The sequence below is a fragment of the Polyergus mexicanus genome, unplaced genomic scaffold (assembly GCF_030449975.1).
Source record: "Polyergus mexicanus isolate NDT 795.1 unplaced genomic scaffold, iyPolMexi1.0 SCAF_2, whole genome shotgun sequence".
In the NCBI taxonomy this organism is placed as follows: domain Eukaryota; kingdom Metazoa; phylum Arthropoda; class Insecta; order Hymenoptera; family Formicidae; genus Polyergus; species Polyergus mexicanus.
The window spans coordinates 7631867-7646140 of record NW_027223322.1 but is presented as its reverse complement, the minus strand read 5'-3'; the positions used below and the strand labels follow the sequence as shown (position 1 = coordinate 7646140).

Genomic DNA, 14274 nt, shown 5'->3' with positions numbered 1-14274 from the left:
AATCTCAATAAATCTGACCTTATAGATTGCCATTCAATAGTTGAAGCTATTCAGCAAGGTTTAAATAAAAGGTAACTTATTAATTTGATTAATACATATGTTATTTAATTTTAAATAAGGATTTAATTGAAAAATATTATTTTATTTTAAACTATTGATTCAAAAGTATTAATTTCAATAAAACAAACAATGTCGCTTAATTTACTATATTTGATTTTAGATTTCTTACAATATTTGAAACAAAAGAATTAATAATAGCAGCATGTTTACATCCAAAATTTAAGTTAAACTGGTTAGCCGGAGAAAAAAGAAAACGTGCTGAAAATTACTTGGAGGATTTATTGGGAATCCGATCAACTGAAAATTCTTCAAAAGCTGGAAAATCTGACGATCACGATGATCTTTTCATTTTTGAGCAAAAAACGGTGCAAAATTAATCTGAACAAGAAGAATTGCAAGGTTTTTTAAAATCAAATAATTGTAATATAGAAATGTTAAACGACTATCCAAAACTTAAAAAACTTTTTATTAAATATAATACAGCTCTACCAAGCAGTGTAGAAAGAATGTTTAGCATCGGTAGCTCTGTATTAACACCACAAAGAGGGCATTTAAATGATGATACTATGGAGCAACAAATTTTATTAAAAATTAATAAAGAATTTCGATAAAATTTAATCATTTATTTTGTAATAAACCTTGAATGAAATCTTGCTTACAATTTTTTAAAAGTTTTTCTTATGCAAAATAATTTATTAATTTGTATTGTAAAAAAGTAACGGAAATTGTAACGACTCGTTACTTTTTAGTAACTGTAACGGTAACGAGCTACTTTTTAAAATTGGTAACGAGTAACGGTAACGAGTTATTTTTTAGAAAAAATAACGGTAACGGTAATGAGTTACTTTTATAAAGTAATTTTCCCAACCCTGATATTTTGTTTAAGACCTCCGTGTTTTTTTCCCTGATATGCATGACGGATGGTAAGCGCGACATGCCGCTGCACATCGATGAACGACGTCATCCTATTTCCAATGTTGCATATTTATCATCAGCGATACGTGGCAATGATCCACATAATCCTTTCATTGAGCCGTCATTAAACACAGCGATGAGAGAATTGAAATTGCACAGCTGACCGGCTTCGTACCGGCAAAGGACGGGGCCGGACATCTGCGATGAAAAATTGATGGAAATTCCTTGAATACAAGGGAGGTCCTGTCAACGGGACTCTACGTTAAATCCATAGTGTTAGAGAAAACGTTGGTACACCCCGTCTGTCACGAAAAAAAGAAAGTGTCGGCAAAAGTCGCACTTCTAATTGTAAATTAGTAGGCAAATTTTTTTCATGTGAACCGTCTCGGATAGCGAGATCAAAAAGTACGTAAAAACGAGCATCGGTGCTCGTCAAGTTTCGTAAGATGTCCACGATTATCTAGCCCCGGATTCATTTCCGCACCGTGTCGAAAATTGCGCGGCAATCGCCGCGAGGGCCTGTAAATATAGATCTCGCGAGATGACGGGGAACGTAATCGGCGAGCGCGGTTCTCGTTGTTCTTCTGTTTTCACGATCAGGTTTGTCCGACCAACGAGAGGGGCCTGGCTGACTAACCGAGCCGCTGACACTGGTATTGGCCTACTCTCTCTCCACAGCGTCGTTCACTCTCCTGCCTCGCGCTCGTGTTCTCACTCTCTTTCGTTTCGCGCTACGAGATAAAACACGATTGCGTCTCCATTTTCCCACTGTCGTGCTTTTCTCCTCTTCCAAACTCGCGCTTTCCCTGCTGCTCGATAATTGAATTCGTTTGATATTATTTATTCTATCGGGGGGGGGGGGGGGAAGAACATTTGCCAAGAGGAGGAAGCAAGACACAATCACTTGAAACAATCAAGAAAATTTTTGCTCGTCAACGATATACAAAAGCTTAAAAATAACCGGTGTAAGTCTTCACGCATAATATCAAATTTTACTTTGCGAATATTGGATCGACTCTGATCTTTTTCCAATCGGCGAAAATCATGTTGAGATTCAAATTTCTTTTTTGATAAACAGATAAGCGCTTACGCATCAAAATTAAAGGATAATATTACAGGAAGAATATGTCGGGAAACTGTAACAAACATTTGCCGCTTCGTCGATCTGTTGATATTAATCTTGTGTCTCGCTCTTCTAGCGCTCTATATATGTGATGGTAGTGATAGTAAATAGATCGGTACATATAAATCGATCGAAAGAGAGAAAGACGACGCCTGGTGCACGCTACACGACGGTCATCCGGCACGACCTGGTTTCCAGCGAGAAAAGTCGTTCTCTTCTTGCGCGCTCGAGATCGAAGAAGAGACGGTGCCGCTGCTGTTACGAATGGCGGGACGATGCTCTTCCCGATTCTGGACACAGTGAAAAGCATCTCTCTTCTCCCCCAGCCTCAGCCTCCTCTCTTGCTCGTTCGCGGCTCTCTCCCTCGTTCTGTCATGAAAGTGCTGCAAGTGGAGCGCTCGCCGGCTGTGCGCGACAATAAAAGCTACACTTTTATTTATAACTGGCCGACTTATCACACACGAGTCGATGCCCCGCTGATAGATAAATAAGGGATGGTAACAGATCGCGCTATGCAGGGCCAAGGCTTTACACCGTGGACCACGCGCGCGGATGAGAGAGTGGAAAAATGGAAGCGCGCCGAGAGAGCGCGAAAGGGGCGCGCGAGAAAAATCTCGACGGATGATTCCCTCGCGGCGAGAGAGCTGCACCGACCGGAAGAATTCGTTTTCCTTTTGCCGATCCGCCGATCCGAGATTCATACGAGAGGGGCGCAAAAAGAACACGCGGGAGAGACCAGGCGAGAGTACTCCACCCTAGATGTTCGGCACGGACTTTCCAATAATAGTTGGATAATTTGTTGCGAAATGATGAATCCGAATCCGATAACGGAAGGATAGGAGGCTAAGTTTCTCTCCGTGAACCGCATCGCGAAACCATGTTGATCTCGCGCTGATTAATTTATATCGCAAGCGATTCAACATTTATAATTAATATACCGTTGAGCGCAAAATAACTGTTAGAGAGTAGAAAGTATATGTGACATCTGTAATAATTTAAAATTAGCGATATATGATCAATTAATAGCTATAATGTACTAATATTGAATTATTCATTTATCGATCAACTTTACCAAGCATTAAGTTTTAAAATTTTCAATAAATTTTCTGTGCCTTGTATAATCTTCAAAATCAATTTTTTGATGTATATTATAGTTCTCTCTCTCTTTCTTCTCATAAATTTAATATTGCAAAAAATCTAACAATTTTTGGCAAACTCAAAATCTTTTTTTTTAAGTCTCTATATTACTAAATTGATAAATGAGATAATAAATCTAATCTTTGAAAAAGGATTTTTGATAATAATGTGACGTACCGTCTGATCAAATGTAAGACAATTTCAAATGTAAAAGTGCCGAATCAATTCGACAAAGTATCAAATGGAATTTTTTGTCATCCGATTGATCCACGATTTATCGCTAATCGAAAACTTGAAGGAGTCATCGTAATAATGCCTTGAATGATTGGCAGAAGCGTCGCGTCGAGAGTCTTCATCGATGGTAAAAAGAAAAGCGGCGGGATCGAAAGGAAGATGAAGAGGAGCTAACTAGCGCAACGCGTTAACCGACGCACTTATTAGGGAATTGCACTTTCTTTCACGGTTGGCGCGCCGAGGACGGCCGAAGGTGAGAAGAACAAGGAAACCGACCTCAGGTGCAACGACCCGCCGCGAAGTGTGTCGATTGTGGGCGCACGCAATCGTCGCAACGATTTTGAAAAATGTCCGTCCTACTTTTGCAAGGGAGTACTTTCACGGTCGCTAACCCTGCGGCTGATGTGAGAGAATCTCACGTATTGCCTCTCGACACGACACAAGCGCACTATCCGCGCTTTTACGCCGTCAAATTGCCCGGGTTCATGGGCTCTCTAAATGGAAAAACCCACTCTTACCGCTTGTCGTAAATTGCGCGTGAATCCCGCCGGTCAATATCAGCGACACGGAGGAAAAGGGCTACGTCCCAGGGGAGGTTGACATATGTGCACATATCGTTGACATATCGTGAGCCGATCAGACACGATCAATCGCCGAATCTGGCTGCAACGAAAAATAGAGAAAATTAATAAGATGAAATAGTTTATAAACAAATATAAAATCTCAAGAGTAAAGATAACAATAATTTAAAACGCGACAATTATTATTGAGAATCTATATGAAAAAATTGTCTTTCTAAAAGAATAATAAAGAAATTTTATAAAAAAACAAGCTTCAGTAAATTATATTTGAAAATGTAGAAAATATCATTTTGTACATATATATAAAACACAAAATAATATTGTATATTTTTCAAGATAAAATAGCATCCACTTCTCTCTCTCTCTCTCTCTCTCTCTCTCTCTCTCTCTCTCTCTCTCTCTCTCTCTCTCTCTCTCTCTCTCTCTCTCTCTCTCTCTCTCTTTCCAAAACCTGATTCATCCGAGCATATCGTGAATCTTCAACGAGATTCTTGTTTGCGTCGTTTCCTACTCTCTTCTCCTCGCCTCTCTCTTTTTCTCTCGATTTATCTCAACGAGAGCAACGATTTTTCATCCTAGGTCGCGTCGCGAGGATTTCCCTCGGTTTCTCAACTTTTATCTTCGCGCGGATCATCGTCCACGGGGCCCACTTTTCACCGTAAATTCTCACGATATCGTGCTCGGAAAGTAGCGAAAACGTGCTCGAGGATCTCTTTCCCTTCCCTTCCCCTGCGCCTCTCGGGAGAATCGCCTTTGCGCAGTCCGCGCACCGTGCGCGGAGAATAAAATTGTCATCTCGAAAGTTGGCCTACTATCTCCCCGATCGCGATAATAGCCCCGCAGTCGCGAGAGATGTCTTCCTTCTCTCTTCGCCAGTCTCTAATGCCCCATGAAAAAATGAAACTCTCTGCCGTAGATCTTCGTATCTTTCGCGACCGCGCACCTTTTCTCTCCAGGCAAGTACATAAAAAAAAAAAAAAAAAAAAAAAAAAAACAGATAGCGAGATGCTGCTACGTGACTTAGAAAAAGAGCTGATAAAGAGATGTAATAACGAATGATAAAATTTTTGAAGGAAATTTATCTCTGAGGAAAAAAATTATGTTTTGCTTTTTTTATTTATGACTACAATCTACAATATATTTTAATACGTAAAGATGTATAGAATTCTGTTACATTAATTAAATTGCCGAAAAAAATTATATGATTTGTATTATCAGAAATGAAAGATTGAAATAAAAATTGAAAATGATCAAATGAATATGTATGAAAATATTTATAATATTAAAAAGAGAGAGAGAGGGGGAGAGTTTTTATCATGGAGATCATATTTTAAACTCGAAAAAAGATCCATGTAAGATGAAGAATCTGTAAATTAGAGAAACTATAAAATACAGAATTAGATTAATCAAAGTTTCAGATTATTCTAATGGAAAAGAATTGTGTTGCACTATTTGATAAAGTGATATTTCGTCCTTTCTCTCACAACATTGATAGAACATTAAAATTTATTAAGAACTAATATCAACATATTAATTTCACACACATTATTATAGTTCTATTAAAATTTATTTTCATTAATAGGTAAGAGCAGTGCACGATATTTCTCTCCTACGGTAACGCAAGAGTAATTTATCTTGAAAGGCAGTTTCCGGCGCTCTTTCGGCACATTCCGCAGTTCTAGCATTTATGCGACACTCGATCAGCCAATAGCAAAGCGAGAGATGCGCGCGTCGCAGGAATCTCAATATTTCAGGATTAAGCAAATCGTACACTCAGAAAAATGATTTCCCTTCATCTTGAAAATGGAAGATGCTAATAATAATCGTTCTGGTGAAAAACCAACATTATTTTTTTTTTATATGCTGTGAGAAAATGTGCATGTTTCATCTATATTTCGATATAAAAATTAGTAATGTATATATATATGCATGTAACATCTATTTCATTAAATATTTCAAGATTTTTTTTTTTAATGGACTACTGGATCAGGAGCATAAAAGAGAGAGCATAAAAGATTAAGAATCGTAAAAAAATAAATAAATAAGATATATTTTAAATAAATAAAAATATTGTCTTTCGTCGTTTCCGATATAATCAACTATCTTTTTTTATGCAGATAGCAGAACATTTGAACTGTCGATATACTGTGCGTATAATATGTATAGCCCAAAGCTGTCATCAAATTTAATGTATAATACATTTATACATTCATTTATAATATATATTATAAATATATTTCATGAAAAGAATTCTAGCGGTAAACTGGAATTATGTAATAACTGTATCATTCCCTAAATAAATATATAAATCTCTCCCCCCCCCCCCCCTCGCCTCGCTCTCTCTCTCTCTCTCTTTTAAAACTTTATCTGATCCCTATGAAACATAGGCGAGAAAAAATAGGCGTTGAAGACAAGATCAATAGTGCGCACTTTACGCATTGCGTGTTTCTAGTTAAAGATGCTCGCAACATCTAGTTGCTCTTCACAAATTGTAAAAAATTTTACATTTAATAAAAATTTCATCAATATAAATTGAACGACTTATATCCATAACTTGATATATAAGCCCGATGATAGAATTATAACAATAAGATAATATTTATAGCATTAAATTTGAAAATGGAAACAACATATTACAATCTTTAAGAAAGAAAAATCTGTTCGTTTAGCCGTATTTATTGAAAAATTGCGAGCAAAAAGAAATGTATTGCGCAATGTTGTGTCAATGATCGAACAGTAATGTAACATGGAAATTATCAGATATATTTCTCAGCTGACCTCGGGGCTGCCCTACGTCGTCTCCTTGCGATCGCGTCGACGAAACGGATGCAAATACGTGCAGGTCGTGCCATGTGGCACCTGCCGCATATTCTAAACGAGCACGATCGTGTTGTCTTCCCGCACGACCTTGACACGCTTGAATCAGCGACGTCTTCAATCCTCCTCAGACGGCCGATACATTCTTACTAGACCGCAACTTGACATCGAAAGATCGCTCGTTAACACTGGAACGATTAAAATATTGTATAATTATCGAGGATGTAGTACCATGCATTAAAATATTGCTAACATTGGCATTTTTTCAGAATGCAACATTAATAAGTTGATGTTACAATTTAAAATGTGCCTTTAAATTTGAAGAATTATGAATTTCAAAGATAAGAAAGTATCGTTAGCCATTTTACTGTCAATCTGTGAGTGATTGTATTAAAAAATATTGTTGGGCGTACACAAGAGAGTACAAATTATAAGATTATAGATACATGGCGCATCTGTCTATATATTTAGATACATTTTTATATATTATAATCATAGATTAAAAAGTTTGTTCGATTCGGGCAAAAAATTTTTTGAGAGATACTCTGTTACACGCGCGAAACGATTTCTCGCGTGTAAACGTTCCATTTGTGCCACGAGTCTCTCGACGATTACCATCTCTTGGGATAGTCGTGATAACATTTACTCGTTGCGTGTTGCCATACTTGCGCAAATTGTTGGATTATGATTATACAAATGTAACTTGCATTCTTATTTTGGAAGTGTCTCGCATCACTTACATATAAAGCGGATTAGATGCGTTTAATGCGTGGATATTCCAATGCAATGCAAAACGATGATCAGAAACTTATTCTCTAAAATTCCTTAACGTTCTAAATCAAATTCCTGTCGAAAGTCCGCGAAGAGTTGAATCCTTTCAAGCTTGGCAAATATTCCATCTATCCACGTATGTCTATCGATCCTTTTAGCCGCGCCAAGAGGAGAAGATCTGTTACGACGACTTGCAAACGAGCTAGTTTTTGTACGTCCTTGGCGCTAATTTCGCTCTCTGCGCAGACACATAGTATTCGCGTTCCTAAAAGATCCATTATTACTTTAATTAATCCTCTTTAGAAGCAATGCAAGCCACTAACAAATGAAATTAAGCGCGATGTATTTTGGAAACTTGAAAGCATGTCTAAAATTTTGGCGCGATTTCTGCTACAAGTAATAAAAATATAATTGAGAGAGAAAATTAATTAATCGCGGGTTTTGTTTGATTTATTAAAATAAAATTAAAGTAAAATTGAAAATATTAGAATAGTCCAGTATAATTATATCTTAATGATTTTGAAGATAAATATATTCTAAAGTTTCAAGTTTTTTAATTCTTAAAACATAGACTCTAATAATTTTAGCATCGTATATACACTTAGTTATGTCGACAGTATTTATTATATAAATAATTTTTATCTATTTTAATTAGAGAAGTGGAAAGAGGAGTTAATATAGAAATTACACTATATGTAAATAATAATCAAGAAAACATTTCAATATAATAAAAGTTTGACAATAAAGAGACTCTGAAAAAATCCCGCAAATTTCATTGATCTTTTTACTGAAGAGGAAACGGATGTCTTATAACAAGCGTATACGTGAAAATGTAGAAATCCTAGAACGCTCTAACAAACGAGGAAATTTCGTACAGTCCGGAAATTGGTAAGCATCCAATCTTCGAGCCGCGTGAGTAAACAATTTGGCGCGATAGGAAATGGAAGTACATATCTTCCATCGTCGTAAATGAGTTTAGCTGATCGAAAACGCGTTTACATTTATGTACAAACGTCATAAATTACAACTGAAGATAAGTCAAGCAAAAGTAGTAAAAGTTTTTATCGCGACAGAAAAAGAAACAAAATGGCCTTTGCATACTTGCCTCATGATTTATAAAAAGAACAACGTGCTCTCGCCGTCAAGTTTGAAAAATAAAAGCGCTCTGCTGTGGATATAAACTGTAATATATCTTGCAGGATTCATGTGGTCGCGCAGGCATGTTCTTTCTAGATTCCCTGTAAAAAATGATTATAAGCCATTTCGTTTACAGAGCACATATTGATAGCAACGCGATAACTTTATTAACAGATAGTAATATCATAGAGAGAAAAAAATAGAAATATATATATATATATTACCTATAAATAATTTAAAAAATGTATAATTATTGAAAATCCACTTCGGAGAAGGAGCAACATAGTGGACCAGGTAATTCGAGATAATGGTCAAAAGATCCTAGCAAATAAGACATCTCGTTGTTTGTTTTTGCCAGGGTGAGAAATGGCGAGAAACGCGAAGTGCCGCTCTTCGCAGCCTAGTTTCGCGGGTTTGCATCGCATTTTGCAGCCGCGCGCGCGGCACGTATCACACGTATCCGCGAGAGACGGATGACGCAGTGTATATGTAACAACGTGGGTGGATAGGTGGAGATCGCGCAGGAGGGACACCCGACGACGGAGAGCGCGACGCGGAGCGACCCGAGGACGAGGACGAGACGGACAAGGACGCGGCGAGAGTGCGGGTGCGCGTAGCGCGTCTGCATGCGCCGCTGCGGCGACGCCGTAGTACCGCAACCCGCCACTCGCCGCCGCCTCGGCGCCACAGTCCTTCACTCCGCATGTCCGGAGCCGGCTGAGCCGTTCTCTCAGCACCTCCTGCTGTCTCTGATAACGTTCGTCCACCTCTACTCACTTCCTGTAAAATGGTAAGTCAACCATCCCAAGAAAATCTTATCCTATATAATGTTGCGGTGTATCGGGCTGATAATATTCGCTGAGAGCAATTAAGAGTAATCTTGAATACGTAGCTTAAAGATTTTCGTTCCATCGGAAATATCTCGAAGGTCTAGAAGAAATACAAATTTTAAAGCGAAATATTCGAATTATATATATTTTTTTTTTGTCACATTTACGCTCGCGGATTCCGCGCGTGTTGTGCGCGGAAAGAGGTCGCATGACTGACAGACGTGCTGCAGCTGCAGTGCGTCGTCTGCTGCTGTCATCTCTGCCTTACTCGCGACTGGTTAGTCGCGTGTAACGGAAATCTCTTTAATGAAATGGAGAAAAGTCAGATGGACTATTAGCAGGGCTGAATCGTAGAAGAACGATTAGCACTAAATGAAAATACGATTTTCGTTCTGTCGTTTAAATACGACGTGATCTAATGACAGGAAAGACGGGAGGGATTGTGATCGGAGTACGTTTTTGGTTGCGCAATTTACCGCGTGATAGCAGCACGTGACGGAGAAGATTTTTTACGAGTAATATCTTGAAAATTTTTGTACAATATTACAATCTCTCTCTTTTCAAAATTATTTATATCATCAATTTATATTTCATGTGCAGACATCGAACAATTTCACAAAGCATGACTAGAATTTTATTTGTACAATTTCTTACCTGTTACAATATTGCAACACTAAAGAAAATTAATTTACATGAATATTTTATTTTTTGTTATTGCTATATTTGTACTGCATTTATATGTGTGATCTATTGGTAAAAATATGTGAAAATGTTGCGCTAGATGAAAAGCATTTTCAAAAATATTTTTTTATATTACTTATTTTTTTTTAAACTGTAGCAATTGCATGTAACAACATCGCAATTTTTCCAATTAAAATAATATTCTATATTATATTTTATACGTGAAAACACGTTGACATTCTCTTGGTTTTTTTAATAACATTTAATTATTTTCGAATTACAACAGAAAAGAATGCGAAGTTCCAATAAAGCAAGAAATTGCACATTTGGACATTTGTGATTCTGAAAACAATTTTGTATGCAGTGTATATTCGATTTACGTATCATCATTACATGTATCGTCTTATACGGATATTGATCACTTAGTGAAATATACTTGAGTCCTCGTGTTTGCGCGCGGGTATACTCACATCCGTAGTTATTAAAACCAGGAAATGGAACCGTATGCCTTTCGTGATTGAGTATTTGTGATTGAATGATTGTTCGAGAAGTGATAGTATCGATCTGTTTTTCTTTACCTATGAGAGTTTATATTGCCACTTTCGTCAAAAGAGTTCCAAACTGAAAGCAAAACAATGACATTAATTAGCGCAGTTCCTTACGTTATTTCTTACAACATTATTTACAAAATCAATGATGTATGCTAAGAGATCAATTTTAATTTTTCTTATCAAACTAGTCGCAAACTAAATGATATTCGAGATCATCTTTTTACGGCAGATATATATATATATATATATCTTTCTGTATAGAAAAAAATATTTATCTTGGGAAATATTTTTAATCGTTTGTAACACTCTTTCGTATGTTACATAAGAAAGAAGGCATCAAAGTATACAAATTCGAAATATTATGTATATATCCAGGTACTTGCGGACGCGACATTGGCGGACAATCATCGCCGTCATCGTACTTTCATGGCAAACGGTAATCCGGATGGTATCACAATATGCAATCTGGTGGACGGTGAGACCTTGACTTACAGCTTGGCCTTGATAAGAGGTCGAGCACCCGTGCTATGCAGTTACATTACTGTTCGAGGTCATAAAAATGTGACTTCGGAGTGGCCGATCATCGCGGGACAATTCCGCGTCCTGGTGGATTTGGCACGTGGCCCAAACAAATTAGAACTCGAGGCAGGCGGACATAAAAGAAGATTGATGCTTGTATATGAGCCGAGAACCACCAGGCTACGGGTGACACCGGTCTATGTCATCTGTGCAGGTCATGATGGTTATTTTCAGGTATAACGATAAAAATTAATTATATAAAAAAATAGTCATCTCTTTTTTTATAAATTAAAATTGTATCATATAAATCTATTATTTTGCGTGAATATCCAAAATTTCAGATTTGATCATATAGTGTATATTGTATAATCAATTGTTCCGCTAATCTTATAATCAATTGTTTCGCTAATCATATAATCAATTGTTTCGGTAATTATATTTTAATCAATATTATTGAAACTTCTCCATCGTATGCAAAAATGTTATTTTGATTATTAATAACTGACATTTAAGAAAAATCATGATAAATGATTGTGACTCATAATTCAGCTACTTGGAACATAGCGTGCACTTTTTCCAATTATCGATCGTCGTTCTGTTATATGAATAGCTGTAACGTCACATTAACTTTGCCTACGTACTTTGCCGGCGCATTAATTCGGTTATTCTCTCTATCTTTCTCTCTCTCTCTCTCTCTCTCTCTCTCTCTCTCTCTCTCTCTCTCTCTCTCTCTCTCTCTCTCTCTCTCTCTCTCTCTCTCTCTCTCTCTCTCTCTCTCTCTCTCTCTCTCTCTCCCCTCTTTATCACTTAATTGTGTAAAATGATTATGCTCTCGCTACTTACTCATAGAAAATTATGAATCACAAGACATATAATCTGCGGTTCCAGGGTCCACGCAATGAGGATCGGTCACCTGAGAGCGCGGCAACAAGAATAGGACTTGGTGCCAGGCTTCTTCAGACTCTGACAGCCGAAAAACTCTTGGAAGCCGGTTACGGCAGAAAAACCTTCCAGCTAGAAAGAGATTTAGATGGTCCGGAATGCCTGGTAATGCATAGTATGCTTCATGTAGATCAGGCACGAGCAATGAAGCAAAGGGAGCTTTGGGAGTTAATCGCGCGCGAGTTGATGACCGGTCCCTTAGCGTCCAAGGATCGCAAATACCTGGCGTTTCTATCATGTACGAGATACCGTGGCGCGCCTAGTCCTCGAACGCACGAGGATACTTTAGCGAGGACGCAAGGTCATGCGGCTCTTGGTGGAGGTGGTTTAGCGCTTTTCGGTTCGGCATGTCTTCATACTTGGCCTACGCGTATGGCTCAGGTTGGTTGACGTGTGTTACCTGTGAATAAAAATAACTTCATATGAGAAGGAAAAAATCTGTTCGTTTTTCACTTCATATAAAACATTGTTAAAAGAGTGGTATTGTTTTAAAATAAAATTATTATATATTTTGTAATATAGATATTACCAAGGTTTCTGGACGCCACTATTATTGATACCGAGCAACTCATGGACGACAGTAATTATCGAGGCACGCACGGGGGCTGCTTGGCGACGACGTTAGGTTCTGTTCTACACGAGCTTGGTCACACTTTCGATCTTGGTCATACCCGAGAAGGGATAATGGGTCGAGGATTCGACTACGTCGACAGAGTTTTCGTAGGCGCGGCTGGAATTGACTTCAATCGTAATCCCATCAGAAGGGATCCTCAACACACGACCGTTGCTCTTAGCAGACCTCTCAGCGTTACGGTAACCGTGCAAGAATCTATATTATCAAGTCCACGAAGAGGTAGATTGCTTTCGGAAACATCTAGACCTACGCCGTCACCTACTTCGAGGCAATTGCCTGGAAGACTTTCAGCACCAGCTAGTCCCGAGCTTAACAGATCTCTCTCTAAAAGTTTGATCGCTTCGGAACCTCCAACACAGCCTGATCGGACATTTTGGGGTCCATCATGCGCGGCGTTACTTTCGTATCATCGTTGGTTCAACAGCGAAATGGACAATATTTCCAATAGACATCATCATGAAATAGAGTATGAAGGGAAAAGGTGAGTTTGCTGTTAAAAGTATGTTATTTTTCTAAAATAAATATAAAATATCCAAATTTTTGATCATATCTAATCTCTTAAATTATTTTTTTTTGTAACTAATTAAATATTTATTATTCAATTAATTTAAACTATTTATTTATATATATATATATACTAGTAATTTATGATCAAATAAGCACAATTAGTTTTAACAATTATCGTTTTTTTTTTCTATTCATCAGGAATGTAGTAAGATCACGATATGGAATACGAGTAATAGAACTTAGAGAGAGTTCGGGGGGAATGGTTGTGGGTTCCCGCCAATTTCCTGGCTCGCGACCACCTTTGGAGGCTCTAGTTCCACTACCTCCACCCCATTGCCTCACCACTCTTACCCTAGTTGCTGAAGATTCCACCGGGAATGTACTCAAACATCCTCTTCCCACTGCCTTTTAAAGGTCAGCAGAAACAATGATGCGTAATTTTATCTTCTAGTCTTCGGCGAAGGTTATTACAATCCGTAAGCAATATCGGCTTAATATATATATTGTAAATGTAAATTATCCAACGATAGTATTGTTTGTTTCTCTTCTTTAATTTATATAAAATTTTATATTAGAGGCGTTTTTTTTAATTAAAGATATATAGAAACAAATCTTTTCTCTGTACTAATATCTTTTATACATTAATCATGTATTTGATGATAAATCCACATAAAGAGAAAAAGAGAGGGAGATCGGTATAAATCGGTATAGATAAATTGATATTTTTAGATATATGTCTGTATTATAATATACACAATACTGAATCAGAATAAAAATTTGAAAAATGACATTTATAGAAATATTTATAGAGATGATAATTTAATTCTTATGATGA

General features: G+C 37.3%; 1 protein-coding gene and 1 long non-coding RNA gene across 3 annotated transcripts; one reads left to right on the top strand and one right to left on the bottom strand.

Moving 5' to 3' along the window:
- The first annotated feature begins 9480 nt into the window (after positions 1 to 9480).
- Positions 9481 to 14254, top strand: LOC138944781 (uncharacterized). 2 transcript variants are annotated; one of them, XM_070315757.1, is made up of 5 exons: positions 9481 to 9565; positions 11213 to 11590; positions 12245 to 12679; positions 12821 to 13413; positions 13638 to 14254. In XM_070315757.1, exons 1-5 carry the CDS (start codon positions 9563 to 9565, stop codon positions 13849 to 13851), a joined length of 1623 nt encoding a protein of 540 aa, XP_070171858.1. In that variant the 5' UTR covers positions 9481 to 9562; the 3' UTR covers positions 13852 to 14254. The 2 variants fall into 2 exon arrangements, with proteins under 2 accessions (XP_070171858.1, XP_070171859.1); XM_070315758.1 differs by lacking the exon at positions 9481 to 9565 and adding an exon at positions 9940 to 10120.
- Positions 10541 to 13510, bottom strand: LOC138944782 (uncharacterized). The gene is made up of 3 exons (XR_011448871.1): positions 12828 to 13510; positions 12200 to 12698; positions 10541 to 10907 (listed from the first exon to the last, which is right to left on the bottom strand). It is a non-coding gene; the product is annotated as an uncharacterized lncRNA (long non-coding RNA).
- Positions 14255 to 14274: the final 20 nt, after the last annotated feature.

What these genes read in the sequence shown, in the direction of transcription:
- LOC138944781 (XM_070315757.1), top strand. An exon ending in GTCATGATGGTTATTTTCAG is followed by an intron (nt 11,591 to 12,244) that starts GTATAACGATAA and finishes CTGCGGTTCCAG; the next exon opens with GGTCCACGCAATGAGGATCG. An exon ending in ATAGAGTATGAAGGGAAAAG is followed by an intron (nt 13,414 to 13,637) that starts GTGAGTTTGCTG and finishes TCTATTCATCAG; the next exon opens with GAATGTAGTAAGATCACGAT.